Source organism: Rhinolophus sinicus, linkage group LG05, assembly GCF_036562045.2.
Source record: "Rhinolophus sinicus isolate RSC01 linkage group LG05, ASM3656204v1, whole genome shotgun sequence".
Lineage (NCBI taxonomy): Eukaryota > Metazoa > Chordata > Mammalia > Chiroptera > Rhinolophidae > Rhinolophus > Rhinolophus sinicus.
The window spans coordinates 18,137,205-18,150,909 of record NC_133755.1 but is presented as its reverse complement, the minus strand read 5'-3'; the positions used below and the strand labels follow the sequence as shown (position 1 = coordinate 18,150,909).

The window sequence follows — 13,705 nt, the reverse complement described above, 5'->3', positions numbered from 1 at the left end:
AACAGACCCTTACATGTTCTTCAGGCTGGCCTACCACTGGTCAAACTGGGGCTGGACTGGGGACAAAGTGACATCATGATATGGCTGCTGGGCACAGCCAGTTTCAGCCAAAACACATTGTGATATAGCTGCTTTCATGGGACCATTTTGATTCGAGAACATTTTTCACATTAAATGATTGTAACTAAAGCATAAAAGTCTCCTCTTTTCTAAACTCAAGCAATGTGCAAAACACGGAGCTTCGCCTTATCCCAAATTCCCACTCCTGTCCTCAAGTAGTTGAATTTCAATCAATACGTTGAAAACTGTAAGACCAGTGTCACTGTAAGACCACTTACAGTCCTTTGGGGCAGTGAAACACTGCCCTGAACATATATTGCTCCCCACCATTGATTTTATATTCAACCCCCCAATGATCCCTGTCTGTTTATACATCCATCTAAATGAAAGAGGCTTTAGCCCTATAAACCTCATTCCAGATGGAAATGCATAATTCAAGAGAAATACTGATGTCAAAGGAGAGAAGGCACAGCAATCTGTGTCAGCGGTAGCTTTAAATTTAAGAGGACAAGGAGAGTTTAATGTAATGTAGAATTGAAAATAAAATTAGAAGCAATATTTAGGCAGGCCTCCACCTCTTTTTTTCCCTGCTGTGACACAAAGGATTGACTCCCAGCTTAAGTGCTTAATGTAATTCATTTTTCTTTGCTGCTGGAAGTCTTTTCCCCATAAAATGTTCCGTGTTTCTCTTTGGCATCCAAAATTAGACCTTTTCACCTTTTCCAGAAAAGTCAGGGTAGGAAGAGTCAAAGTTTTCCCCTCGTGTTTGCAGCATAGAAAGGACCCCTGTTATACAGATGACTAGTTCGGCTGCTGGCAATAGCTATTCATTCTTCCTTAATACTGATTCTCTCTAATGTGGGTGTCTCTTCCGTGGCTTTTCTTTTTCTAAAGCTGGAAAATAAAAGGTTGATAAAGAACATCTCACACATGTTCCACTGTGCAAGGTGTTCCTACACACTCAGGAGAGGAATTCTTGAGCACACATCCAAGACTGCACTCCCTTTTAAAGGAGTTACATTGGGAACCTTCATTTTTAGTCCAATCAAACTGCCATTGGTCAGAACCTGCCGGGGGGCCTCTTTATTTGAATTTCCTTCAGCGCTGGTGTTGTTCTTTATAGTTGCCCATTGTTTTTGGCCCATGGTGTAAGTCCCTCGTATGATCCCCCACCTTAATCACTAGACTTAATTTTAAATGATTCACTCTTTCCAGAAATAAATTCCTTAGGATAGTGGTTCTCCAAGGTGGCACCATCAGCATCACCTGGGATTGCATGAGAAACACAAATCCCGGGCCCCACCGCAGATTGAAGGGATCAGAAACTTTGGGGGTGGAGCCCAGCCATCGGCTTCACAAACCCTCCAGGCAGTTCCGAAGCACCCTGGAGTTTGAGAACCACAGACTTAGAAGATGAAGTATTGCTCTCATTGAGGGTAGTCAGAGATGTGCCCCAGCTGTTAAAGGTGTTCCAGACAAGAAGTTTCCAGATCTTTGTGAGTCAAGTTGGAGTACCTGTTTGGCCTCCCCAGAGCACTGCGTTAATGGAGAGTGGCCTTCAGCTGAGGGGCCCCATTCCTACCACCTAGCCATTTGACCTTGGGCACGTTCTTACACTTGATTTCTCACCTGGAAAATGAAAGACCCACTCTGCCTACTTCACAGGATTGTAATGAGATGCGAAGGGAAGCACGCCTACGAACATACTCTGTAAACCAGAAAGTACTGAGAAAAAGTGAAAGACGTGTCGTTCTGCAGACTGGATTCTGGGAGTCCGAGCATGATGTCAGGGCAGAGAGTGGGGCGAACGCCTGTATTTATCATTCCCCTAGGAGTTCCACCTTTTTGTCTATACAATGACTGATTCATCATTTTAGTGGATGTGTGTCAGATTCTGCCATTTCAGCCCATTAATTTATCTGGTGTTAAGACAGGAAAACCATGCCTGATTAGTGGCTACAAGGGGCTACAAAAATACATCCGTTTTTCAGACATACTGTTTTTTATGGAAAGCTTTGTGATGGTCGTCCAAGACGGATATGTATGTGGACACTGAGGGTCTCATGCCCAGAATTTGTCACACACCAGCCGTCCATTTCAGCCATGTCAGCCCTGTGTGAGGAAGTCGTGACCTTCAAAAAGCACGCTAAATGTCCGCTGACACACAGGAATCATTGCAAAGAGGACCAGAAAGAAAATCCCTCAAGCAAACCAAATCTACAGAAATCAGGGTTTACTAACCAGACCAGTTAATATGTCTGTGCTTGAAAAGAAAGTGGGTGGATTTCGCCTCAGGGGTTAGCCTTTACAAGCCACTTCACCATAGGAATTCTTCAACAGCAAGTTCCTGGTACGTTTAGGCTATAACTTGACAACTTTATAGGGAACTGAGTGCACATATGCGGGCAGGAGGGAAGCTAAAGCCCTTGCCTTCGTGCTTATGGGGATGCAGTTTTAATAACACACAACAGTTCTGGGCAATATCAGCTTCACTTTTCACACGAGGTGCTAGCTGAAATCAAGAGATTAGGCAGGAACCGAAGTGGTTAATTAGGATTCAATGATCAGTTAATCATGGAATAGTAAGTTCTCAGTTAATTATGGAATTAGAATATGAGATGATTTTGCTCAAAAATGTGGATTTGAACAAATCCATAGAGACAGAAAGCAGATTAGTGGTTCCCAGGTCTGGGGTGGTGGGGAGGAATGAGGAGTAACTGTTCATGGGTACGAGGTTTCTTTTAGGGGGACGAAAATTTCTAAAATTAGACTGTGGTGATGATGGTTGCTCAACCCTATGAATGTACTAAAGGACACAGAATTGTATACTTTAAACAGGCAGATAATATGGTATGTGAATTCTATCTCAATAAAGCTGGGTTTTTTTAAATCAAATAGCTCATAAACTGTTGAGCCAGGAGAAACACTACCTATTTAAAAGACAGAAATAAAAAGCACATTGGAACTTCACTGCATGCAGTTTCATACTGGATTAATATGAAATAGTGGTCATTTAAAATATATTAAAGCAGAAAATACTTGCTCTTTTAATCACAGAGTATTTTAAAAGCAGACAATCTCAGCCTAATAATTGAAATTTAAACGTAATTAAGGTGGCTAATAGAAGCCAAAGTCGTATCCATTTATGACATAACGATTTATCATGTTCCCTACAGATTATTTAGAAAACCAGTAGACCTTATACAATAATGATAAGAAACCTGGATTTTCAGTGTTCATCATGTTTCTAAACAGATCTGTTTAGGGAAGGCTGGAAGGTTGAGGTTGGGAAGGGTGTGATCTCATCCTTATGACATAAACATACTCTGATAAGAGAAGACAGCCCATCCAAGTTGTGAAACGGGGCTCTCGTCCTGTGTAAGCAGCATTGTATCTCAGGGTATGTTTATCAGACCACTCCGTCTTGCTTGCTTAGGAGAGAACCTTTGCACTTCCCTGCCTTGGGAAGAAGCTAGGCCAGGCCACGCTAGTTCTAATCTTCTCACTCCAGAGCGTGGGCATGGCACACTGGTGGCCATGGAGACTGTCGACTGAGGTAAACTAGAGAGGAACTGGCTGGGAGATGTAGGAATTTCTGGCTCAGTGGAAACAAAGCAGGGAGCTACCAACACCTGCCGAGTGTGCCTTACAACTCAGAGGTTGCTGGCGAGGGCTTCTTAATGCACTGGGAGACCCTGACTGGGCCACTGGCAGTTCTTTGGGACAAGAGGCCCGGCTTCATTGTTTCTCACCCTTTTATTCGTCACCACCCACCCACCCCAAGGAGCCTTTTAAGAATTTTTTTTCCCCTAATTGCCCTCTTCTCCCATGAAACTTGAATACCACAGATATTCTTTCTTTCTTCCTATCTATCTATCTATCTATCTATCTATCTATCTATCTATCTATCTATCATCTCTGTTTATGCGCTGTGTCCCTTTGGAGAGCCACAAACCATTGTATCTAAGATTTTTCTTTTCACCACAACCCCTTCTCCCCACCCCCTACAAGAATGACTATCCCCCGTGCGCAGGTACTATCCAGCTGAGAAGGCATGCCCTGGATGGAATGAACGGTCAACCGGGACCTTTCTCCTTCTGCTCACACTGAGTGAGGTCAGCCACACGAAGAAGGTGGATCAGGTAGCCTAATGTCCACCACGAACCAGGAGAGGCCCCGACTTCAGGTTCCCCCCAGCACGACTAGAGAAATGTCTTCCAAAATCATCTTGTCCCCGCACCATCTGCTCAGCCTGCCTGCCGCCCTCCAGGCTCTCCACCACCTCCTCTCCCTGCGCAGCAGCCCTCTGTCCGTGGCTGGCTTGCTGTGATGGAAAACGGGGTCCTCCATCAGAGCAGCCCTCTTGGTGGAGGCGCCCGGCTTTCCCTGCCAGCAGGTCACCCTCTTCCTTTGCTGTCCTCCAGCCCTTCCCAGAAGCCTCGCTCACTGTTCTCCCTCTGTTCCTTCACCCCAAATGAAAGCATGAGCTTTACCAGATTGTCCAGTGCTGCACTGACAAGAGGGACCTTTATACTCACTACATTTCTTTAATGTACTCACACCCTCTTTACAGATCTGGTAAAGTATCTCTCCTTCCCCCACAGAGGAATGGATTTCAGAGACCACAGCACACACAGATGCCAGTGCTAGAACTCTCTGCAACTGGCCTCCCTTGTAATCAAGAGCTACAGGACGCTGGCTCCTGCCTCTTCGGCGTCTTCCGGGCTGTGACAGCATCTCTGGATGCCCTCATCCTTCTACTGTGAGCTGGGAATGTAAAGCCAGTCACAGCATAAACCCTTGCCCTACGAGCCACAGGATCATGACCCTCTTTGTATCTGCGAACCCTTGTCTGGCCCCTTCTGACCTAGGTTACAGACTTCCATTTCCAAAAACGTTAGCAAAATAAAGGGCATGCGAGGTGATACCATCTAGTCCATCACACCCGCCCTGCTCCAGGCACAGTGCTAGGCCTTCTTGCGTACATTATCTGTTAGGTTGGTGCCAACGTAATTGCGGTTTAAAATGTTAAAAGGCGGCAAAAACCGTAATTACGTTGGCACCAACCTAATAATTCAGCATTTACGACAGCTCTGTGCAGTGGGTTCGCATGGCACAGAGAAACGGTCACAAAAAGGTGGAGTAATTTGCCAGAGTGGTGAAATCTGGGCTTAAACTCAGCCAGACCACTTACTGCAGCGTCCCACTTGAGAAAAACACTTTTCTCAGCTACCACAGAGGAGTTTCACCGTAGGTGTAAAGATAATGAATTTACCATGCTTAGAAGGTAACAGCTAACAAAAGGGGGGAGGCAGGACTTAAAACCAGGTTGGTTTGTTTTCCCTCAGTGCTGCTTCCTGAGGAAAATGACAGCAAGTCTCCTGATTGGCCCTTTAAGGACAAAGAATGACTTTTCCTTTCCAAGGCCCAACCAGATATTCATGCCGCAACCTTCTGCAAACGGGAACAAGGCAGGCACTGCATTCTTAGAACCTGGAAGCAAAGCAGGAGGCTAGCCTGCGGGTGGCGCCCTCAGCAGTTGGTGCAGCCGTGACTGCATGGGGTGGACGGCAGCGGGGACCCGGAGGGTTTACATTCTTCTCTCCCCCTTTCCTGAGCCCCTTGCAATATCCTTTTTTGTGAAGAAGAAATTGACTGGGGATTTAGTCATGTTTCATCCCATTTGCCTTTTCCCTGGCCTCTGAAACCACAAGCCTGGCGGAGGAATTCAGGTCCACAGTGTAGGCTTTGAATAGTTTTGTGTAGGCAGAGGTTTTGAAAAGAAAGTGGTATCTACTTGTCAAATGGAATGTGTTCAGACATCGAAGAGGAATGCAAGGGCTTTAACTGTTAGGGTCTCTCGGCAGTCTGGGTGATGAATCACCCGGACAGTGTGGGTACAGATTCCTAACAAATGAAGCTTCATGCTGACATCATTCCTGCAAGACTGTCTGAGATCTGCTATAGCCGCCTGACAAGTCCTTACCTTGGGGATTTGCATCACATGGAGTGTTTTTTCCCCACCACACTTAATACCTTCCAACTCATCCACTTTTCTACCAGCTGGAATTTGGCAAACCAGGACTTTCACTAGACTGTCTCCTTGTCATCCCTCCCACAGGGCATTCTCGGGACAGCGTGTGCTCCTGGCCCGATCACTCAGCACCCGTCCTCCTGACGGTCCCTGATTCAGTCAGCACCTGTTTCCGTAGGGAGCCTAGTATTGCACTCGTTGAGGGTATAGAAGCAACAAAGACCAAATTATAGGAGGGTCCCTACCCAGGTTCATGGGGTCGGGCAAGCACTGTGCTTTGCATCGAGTGCCAGGCAGCAGATATGTGAGTGGAGTCCTAGAAGATGAGAAAGAGTTAGTCTAGGGAGTCGAAGCCGAGATAGCTCCACGAATGAAGACCCAAGGTTCCACACGTGAACAGGAAGAAGAGTTGAAACTGGGAAAGTGGGCTAGGGAGCCTCATGTGCCATGCTAAGGAGCTAAAATTTTATCCTAAGAAAGATGAGAAACATTCAAAGAGCTTTAGGCATGGAAGTGAGGTGGCCAGGATGTACAGCAGGATACAGGACGGAATGGAAGGGGCCAGACTGGAGGCAGGGAGGCTAGTTAGGAAGTCAGCGTGGTCCTCTAGAGGTGACGTGAAAAGTAGGGCAGCAGGAGTACAGATGGAGGTGAGAGGGCAGGTTAGAGAAGCATCGAGCATTTCAAGTTGGCAACTGGTGGTTAAGGACGTATACGGCAGGGGACTAACCAGAAGAGCCCCAGATTTTCAACGTGGAGGTGCCACAAACTGAAAAGATAAGAAGAGGCCCACGTTCGGGTAGTTATGAATTCAATTCGGGCATGCTGAGTTCAAGTTGCCTGCAAGAGACATGGGGCTGGTCGAGCAGATTCGATCTGAAAATAGAGCAACGTGTGGGTTAAAAATAGTGACTTAGGACTCATCGAATTCACAGCAATTGAAACTTTCACTGCATAGTAGTTGAGACACCCCAGAAATTGTGGGGCATGAGAAGGGCAACGGGCGAAGGACAGAACCCAGGAGAATACCAATAATCTGTGGAACCAGAGGAGGAAGAGGGACCTGTGACAGAGACAAAGGAGGAGGGTCAGAGAGACATGGGGACCTAAAAGAGTCGCTTTTACTGCTGTGCTTTTCTCCCCCCGAAACCTTCCACGTAAGCCCTCTGGCTGTCCTCTTCCTCAAAAGCAAGCTCATTTACACCCTTAACTCCCCAGGTGAAAGCTGCTCCTGATCCCAAAGCTTGCAGCCCACCCCCTTCTATCCTCCTGAAGAGATTCCTGCATCTTTGAGGCTTATGCAATTCAGTTAGGAAGCCCGGACCTCCTTTCCTGATCGTTCTCTGTTTAGCTAAGACTCTGGCACCTACATCACCATTTTTCTCTCCACCCCAAAGCTGCCATGATGTCGGATGACTTCGGTACCATGAGGATGAACCATCACCAGGTCTCATAGTTCCTCGGTGCCCTCACCTCCAGTGACTCTTCACTTCCACTCCAGCCTCCCCTCCCACGTGACTCCCAGGACAGGGTTAATACCTGGCACTGCTTCTGTTCTGTGGGAGTCAGCCTCACGTCCCACTCTCTGACCACAATCAGCCCTCTCACCTCCGCCTATACTTGTTCTCATATTCCTTGGCTCCCGCTACTTTCTTCTGACCTCTTGACCCCGTCCTGACCTCTCTTCCTTCCTTACCCAGGTTGAACTCTCTGGTTGTTCATCTGAAGATTCTGTCCCAAACCTTTGCTTCGTTTGCACCCTCCCTTTCCCCCCACACCTGCCCAGCGCAACTCTGTTCACAGTCTCTCCTCTAATCGTGCCCTAAGCACACAAAGGAAAAGAAGACCCCACGCAGGGGGACATCATTAGAGATTCATGGCCTTCACTCTCTCATCCCTGTCCTTTTTCTTAGCTATAGAAACCATAAGCCTTTCCCCTGGGGAAAGAGGAAGATTTGAGCAGTAGCCAAAAGCCCAGTCTCTCTCTCCCAATAGCTTCTCTGTTGGCTGGATTTCCACTGTTGTCCTGGGTACAACTCTTGACTGCCATTTACTGCCTTTATTTTTCACCTTGGGCACGTTACTTAACCTCCTGGAATCCCGTCTCTGTGGCACTTTGTGCAAATTGGAAGGAGGTACCCCTCTGGAGAGGCACAGCGCTTAGTGAGCGGAGCATGGCCTGCAGACCCAGTCACCCCTCACCTGTGTACCCTGTGTAGTGCCAGCTCGCATAACCGTCCACTGCAGCCCAAGTCCGCCTGCCTCCACAGGGTTGCTGGGACATAACGGGGGTAAGATGCACAGCACGGAGCAGAAGGCCTGACTCTGAGCAGAACCTCAGGCGAAAGAGCTAACGCAGACCATCGGACTTGGATTACATGTAGGTGTGCTCTGCGAGGGTGGCACCTTCAGCCACTTCACTGCCAGCATTTCAAGCATGTACTGCCAGCGCCACGAGGTTTATCAGTGTGCGTCTATCTCTCGTCAGAGCGCAGAGGCTGGAATGTGAGCTGGTAAATTCTTGAGGGAGTGGACCCATGGTCATAGCCAAGGGCTCCGGGCGGGCCTGGCGCAGTGGGAAGGAATAGGGAGTGGGCAGGTGGACAGAGAGGATGGTCTGAAAGGGAGAAGGGAAACGAGCAACCAACCTCCCCAGGGCAACACTGCCTCAGGTCCGAGGGGCAGAGGCAGCCCACCCCACCCCCACACCCCAGCAGTGGTGCTGCCCTCAGGGGTGCCTACCTCTCACACTCTCTCCTTGGGGTCCTCCTTCCAGCTGCTCACGAGTCTTCCCTGCCCCACCAGCCCTGCGGGGAGGCTGACCCCCCCCACCCCCCACCCCACTAGAGGGCTTGGGCACTCCATAGGGCACATTTTGCTGTCCTTTCACTTCACTGAGTCTCTCACTGCCTCCACGGGCATCACAGAGCAGAACATGTCAGAACCCACGAGTGGCAAGGCCCTCAGGAGCGCAGGAATTTCGAATGCCACATCCATTCTGTAAGAGCGGCTCTTCCTTAAGAGGAAATCACTGTGAGACGACAATGAATAGTAGCCACATGGGTATTTCTGTTGAAGGTTTCTTATTATGCCATCACCCCTTTGGCACAAAAATAATTTTCAGTAAAAGGTTAAAACCACCACGTTGTATCAATGAGAACAATTTCATTACTCCAAGAATGATTGATTGGAAAGTACTTTACTTACAGGAAAGTCACAGTGATACAATACAGCTTCCACTTTTAAAGCACTTTCCATCTAAAAAGAAAATCATACCTGTCTATAAAAATAGTTATACTGAAGATGTGAATCCACAGCCGAGCAGTTTACTGGCACTTGAGAGCCTTGTGGTATAAACAGATTCAACAGTGAGACTATCAAGGAACTCTGGGCTGTGGCAACACAACCTCCATGTTCAGTGACACAAAGGAAAGTCCCACGTAGTTCAGAGAGGGTCATCTGGCCCCCACAGAAGAGAGCACAATGGAACTAGAACCAATAGTTCAGGTCAACTCAAAGCACTAAGTGATAAGATAGGAGAGAGAGGGGACAGATGTGGTCTCTGCCCTCAAAGAGTTTTCCAAGTGTCCCCGACTGTAGCTTGTACATGAAATAGTACAATGTCGTAGGTGTCCTAAGAGCAGTGCAAAGGAGTATGAGACATTAAGAGGGAGAGACTCTTCAGCTGGATTTCCTTCCTTCTTGCCTGCCTGCCTGCCTGCCTGCCTCCCACCACCGTTTACTGTGTGGTGTAATGTGAACAGAGCATGGAATCTACTGGATCTGGGTGCAAACTGCAGCTCCGCCACTGACTGTGTGACCCTGTACAAATTCATGTCTCTAAGACAGTTCCCTCAAGTTTCAGGGGTAAAGATGACATGAGGTCAGACTTGTGTGTGTATAAAAGTACCGGGTTTTGCTGCCTCCTGACACAGAACAAAAGTTCACTCCCTTACCCTTCTACTCCTCTGGGAAGCTTCAGTAGTACTTTTCCTCCCCTTTCACGCTTAAATTTCAAAGAGCTTCTCCACTGTTGGATGTAGTATGACTTTTAAGATAACATTTACTGGTCTTCGTGATTTTGAGCTGATGGCCCATCAGCCAGGGGCCTCCCTACTTCTTTTGGGCCCAGAGGACCCACTGCTGCCCTGTCTGTGAAGAAGGTGGAACACAACCCACACCCCCCCCCCCATCCCACTTCCATGAAAGTGAGATGGTGGGGATGTGAGCACCTGAGAGTCGGTCCATCAGCAGTCGTTAATTGAGCACATACTACTTTCAAGGATTGTGTAACTCTGGGGAGTCGTCGAGAAAAGAAGCAGACAAGATTTCTGGCCTCTCCTGAGTTGAACACATGGGGACTGCACCAATCAAAGTTCTTGGCTGAAGACAGAAGTGAGCAGTTGTGTTACTGGCATGGGGCACTACAATGCCATCACAACAACCTGTCACTAACATCCCAGACCTCTGCTTTTCGGCAGTCACTGTCACAGCCAGAAAATTTCCCTCCCAGTCCCCTTACCTTTTGGGTCAGTGTCACTGCCTAGTCTGTCATTGCAAAGTAAATTGCTTCAATGAGATGGGGTATTCCCACGTGCAGGAAAGAGCTGCTCTCAGTTCAGTTCACTCCAACTTGTAGCAGGTGTCCACTTAATTAAGAAAAACGGGGAAATCATTCAGAGGCTGAAATTGACTAATCTGCAAATTTACAAAGTGACTGATGTTGATTTTTAAAATTTCTTCAGCAAAATTCCTTCCATTAAAAAAACTTTAATTCTTCTAATGAAATGTTTAACTTTTTAAAAGTTACAGGAAAGTTTCAGTGTTCTGATACACTGTCCAGTTTCACCAATTAGCATTTTGCCATATTTAATTGCTGTCTCTCAAAATACATAAATATGTTTTTGTTTGTTTTTTATGAATCGCTTGAGAGTAAGTTGCAGACATCATGACTGTGCGTCTTTAATACTTCAGGATATATCCCCTGAGAACAAGTACATAACAAAATAATTACCAAATTCAGGAACCTTAACACTGAAATCATCTTATATGCACAGTGCAATCATATTCTTCATATAATTTTTTTGGTCCAGGAGCCAGTCCAAGATTATTTATTGCATGTAACTCTTACATGGCTTTCGTCTCCTTTAATATGAAACAGATCCTCAACATTTTTTGTCTTTCTGGATATTGATATTTCTGAAAAATACAAGCTCAATGTCTTATAGAACTTTTCTCAATTTACATTCGCCTGATGCTTCCCGTGACCAGAGTTAGGGTGTGCGCTTTGAGCAGGAACACCACACAAGCGATGGTAGCCCAGCCAAGGCCCCACATCCGGGAGCGTGTGACGTCAGTTTGTCTCATTATCAGCGTGTTGATCACTGTCAGGGCAGTGTCCACCTGGCTCCTCCATCGTACAGTTACTCTTTTCCCTTTGTAATTAATAGGTAACCTGTGGGGAGATACTGTGAAACGTAAATATCCTGCCCTCACCAAACCTTTATCCAGCAGTTTTAATGCATCCATCGATGCTTCTTGCCAGAATCGGTTATCACAACGATGGATACAAACTGGTGATTTTTCAAACTTCTATATTTACTAGTTGGAATTCTACTTTAAGGATGAGTTTTTCCTTCTCCATTATTTTTTTTTCCTTGATTTATTTAATATCAGTATAGACTCATAAATTTCAATGTGGCTCTTAACAATTTATCTATTTGTGGAATCTATCCCTCAGATAACTCGCTTCTCCATTTTGTGGATGGTCCAACCTAATTGCAAGCCGATCTCCTCCTTGATGTGCACTTAAACAATTAACCTATACCTGCCCCCCTACAAAGGCATACACGAAATAGAAAACATCTTTTTATGGGGGTTGTTAGGTTGAACGTGTAGATGATTAAAGCGTTTCGAGTAGCTGTGGCAAAACAGGGCACTCTGGGAAGACATAAAGGAACAGAACCTTTTAAAGAAAGGAAGGAAAGGAGTTTTGCAGACAGCGAGATAAGGTAAAGAAGACTGGCACAATCAATGGCTTTCAGACTAGATACAGAGCAAGGGGGCCCTGGTGGAACAGGGTGGGGAGGAAGAAGGGCAGGGAGAGAACCAGTGATGGAATGAGCATGTCCAGTCTGCGGACGGTGTGCAGCGGAGCAAGGGAGGCCAAGGGAGTGAGGAGAGAGGTAAGTGCAGTAGCGACGGGTGTTAAAGAGTTCTGGTAACTGAGGGGCTGGAAACGATAGATTCACAAAGTCCCTATGAGGAAGATGTTAATAATTTCATTTCATTTATAAAAAAAGTAAGTCACAGACAATTTACATTAATTTTTCCCAATGCTGCAAAGTTACTGAGTGGCAAAGCTAAGCTGCAAATACCAATCTATCTGACTTCAAAGTCCACACTGCCAGAAGAAAGAGACACATTCAGAGTGGAAGAACAGACGTAGCATTAAGGCTCTCCATATAAGAGCTGATAGGTTCCAATATGGCAATCACGACACTTCAGTGAGGCCGGCCCACAGTCAGCCTGTCTTTATCCCAACCACATACTTTAGAGTCCACTGGTCACTAAGAAACACTGCCAAGGTTTTCAAAATGCATGCTCCTGCACGACCCAATGCCCCCCACACCCAACCTTTTCAAAAAATAAGTTTTACTGAGATATAATTTTCAGACGTACTGTGTTTCCCCGAAAATAAGACCAGGTCTTACATTAATTTTTGCTCCAAAAGACGCATTAGGGCTTATGTTCAGGGGATGTCATCATGAAAAATCATGCTAGGGCTTATTTTCCAGTTCAGTCTTATTTTCAGGGAAACAAAGTAGTAAGATTTCACCCATTCTAAGTGTATGATTCAATGAGTTTTCACAATGTATACAATCATTTAACCACCATAACAATCATAATATAGAACTTTTTATCACCCCAGAAACTTCCCTGTGCAGCCCCTTGCAATTGATATTCTCCAATCCCTGGCCTGCTTTCTGTCACAATACTTTTGCCTTTTCTAGAATGTCATATAAATGAAATCATACAATATATTATATAGTGGACACTTTTGTGTCTGGCTCCTTTCCCTTGGCATAATGTTTTCTAGATTCATCCATGTTATGTATTAACAGTTCATTCCTTTTTATTGCTAAATAGTATTCCATTATATGGATGTACCACAGTTTGTTCACCCATTAGTCAATTCAAGGACATTTGGATTGTTTCAGATTTGAAACAATTATAAATAACGCTGCCATAAACATTCACATATGTCTTTATGTAGATATGTTTTCATTTCTCTTGGCTAAATACCTAAGAGTAGAACTGCTGGGTTATAAGTAAATGTTATAAGAAACTGCCAAACTATTTTCCAAAGTATTTGTATGATTTTGTATTTCCACAAATGATGTGAGTTCCAGTTCTTCCAAATCTACTCCAAGTCAGTATTTTCAGCCCTTTTAATTTTAGCCTTTCTAATGGGTACATAGTATTATCTCATTGTTACTTATTTGCCCTCTGTATATCTTCTTTGATGAAGTCTCTGTTCAAATCTTTTGTCTATTTTTATTGGGTTGTTTGCCTTACTGGGTTATATTATTCAGTTATAAGAGTCCTTTA

At 45.7% G+C, this 13,705-nt stretch overlaps 1 protein-coding gene and 1 long non-coding RNA gene across 6 annotated transcripts in view; one reads left to right on the top strand and one right to left on the bottom strand.

Annotated features, from left to right (window-relative positions):
• The window catches only part of LOC141571522 (uncharacterized), a 41,923-nt gene extending 31,180 nt beyond the window's left edge, over positions 1-10,743 (bottom strand). The window contains exon 1 of the long non-coding RNA XR_012496290.1: positions 10,617-10,743. This is a non-coding gene — a long non-coding RNA (uncharacterized LOC141571522). The remainder of the gene's footprint in view (positions 1-10,616) is intronic.
• The window catches only part of RBKS (ribokinase), an 81,447-nt gene that overhangs the window by 63,555 nt on the left and 4,187 nt on the right, over positions 1-13,705 (top strand). The window contains exon 8 of one of the 5 annotated variants that reach the window (XM_019735339.2): positions 4,665-4,985. The exons of the other annotated variants lie outside the window; for them this stretch is intronic. Within the exon in view, the coding sequence (XP_019590898.2) occupies positions 4,665-4,826 (162 nt within the window). The 3' untranslated portion in view covers positions 4,827-4,985. Of the gene's footprint in view, positions 1-4,664; positions 4,986-13,705 lie in introns of those variants that run through there. 5 annotated transcript variants of the gene reach the window in all.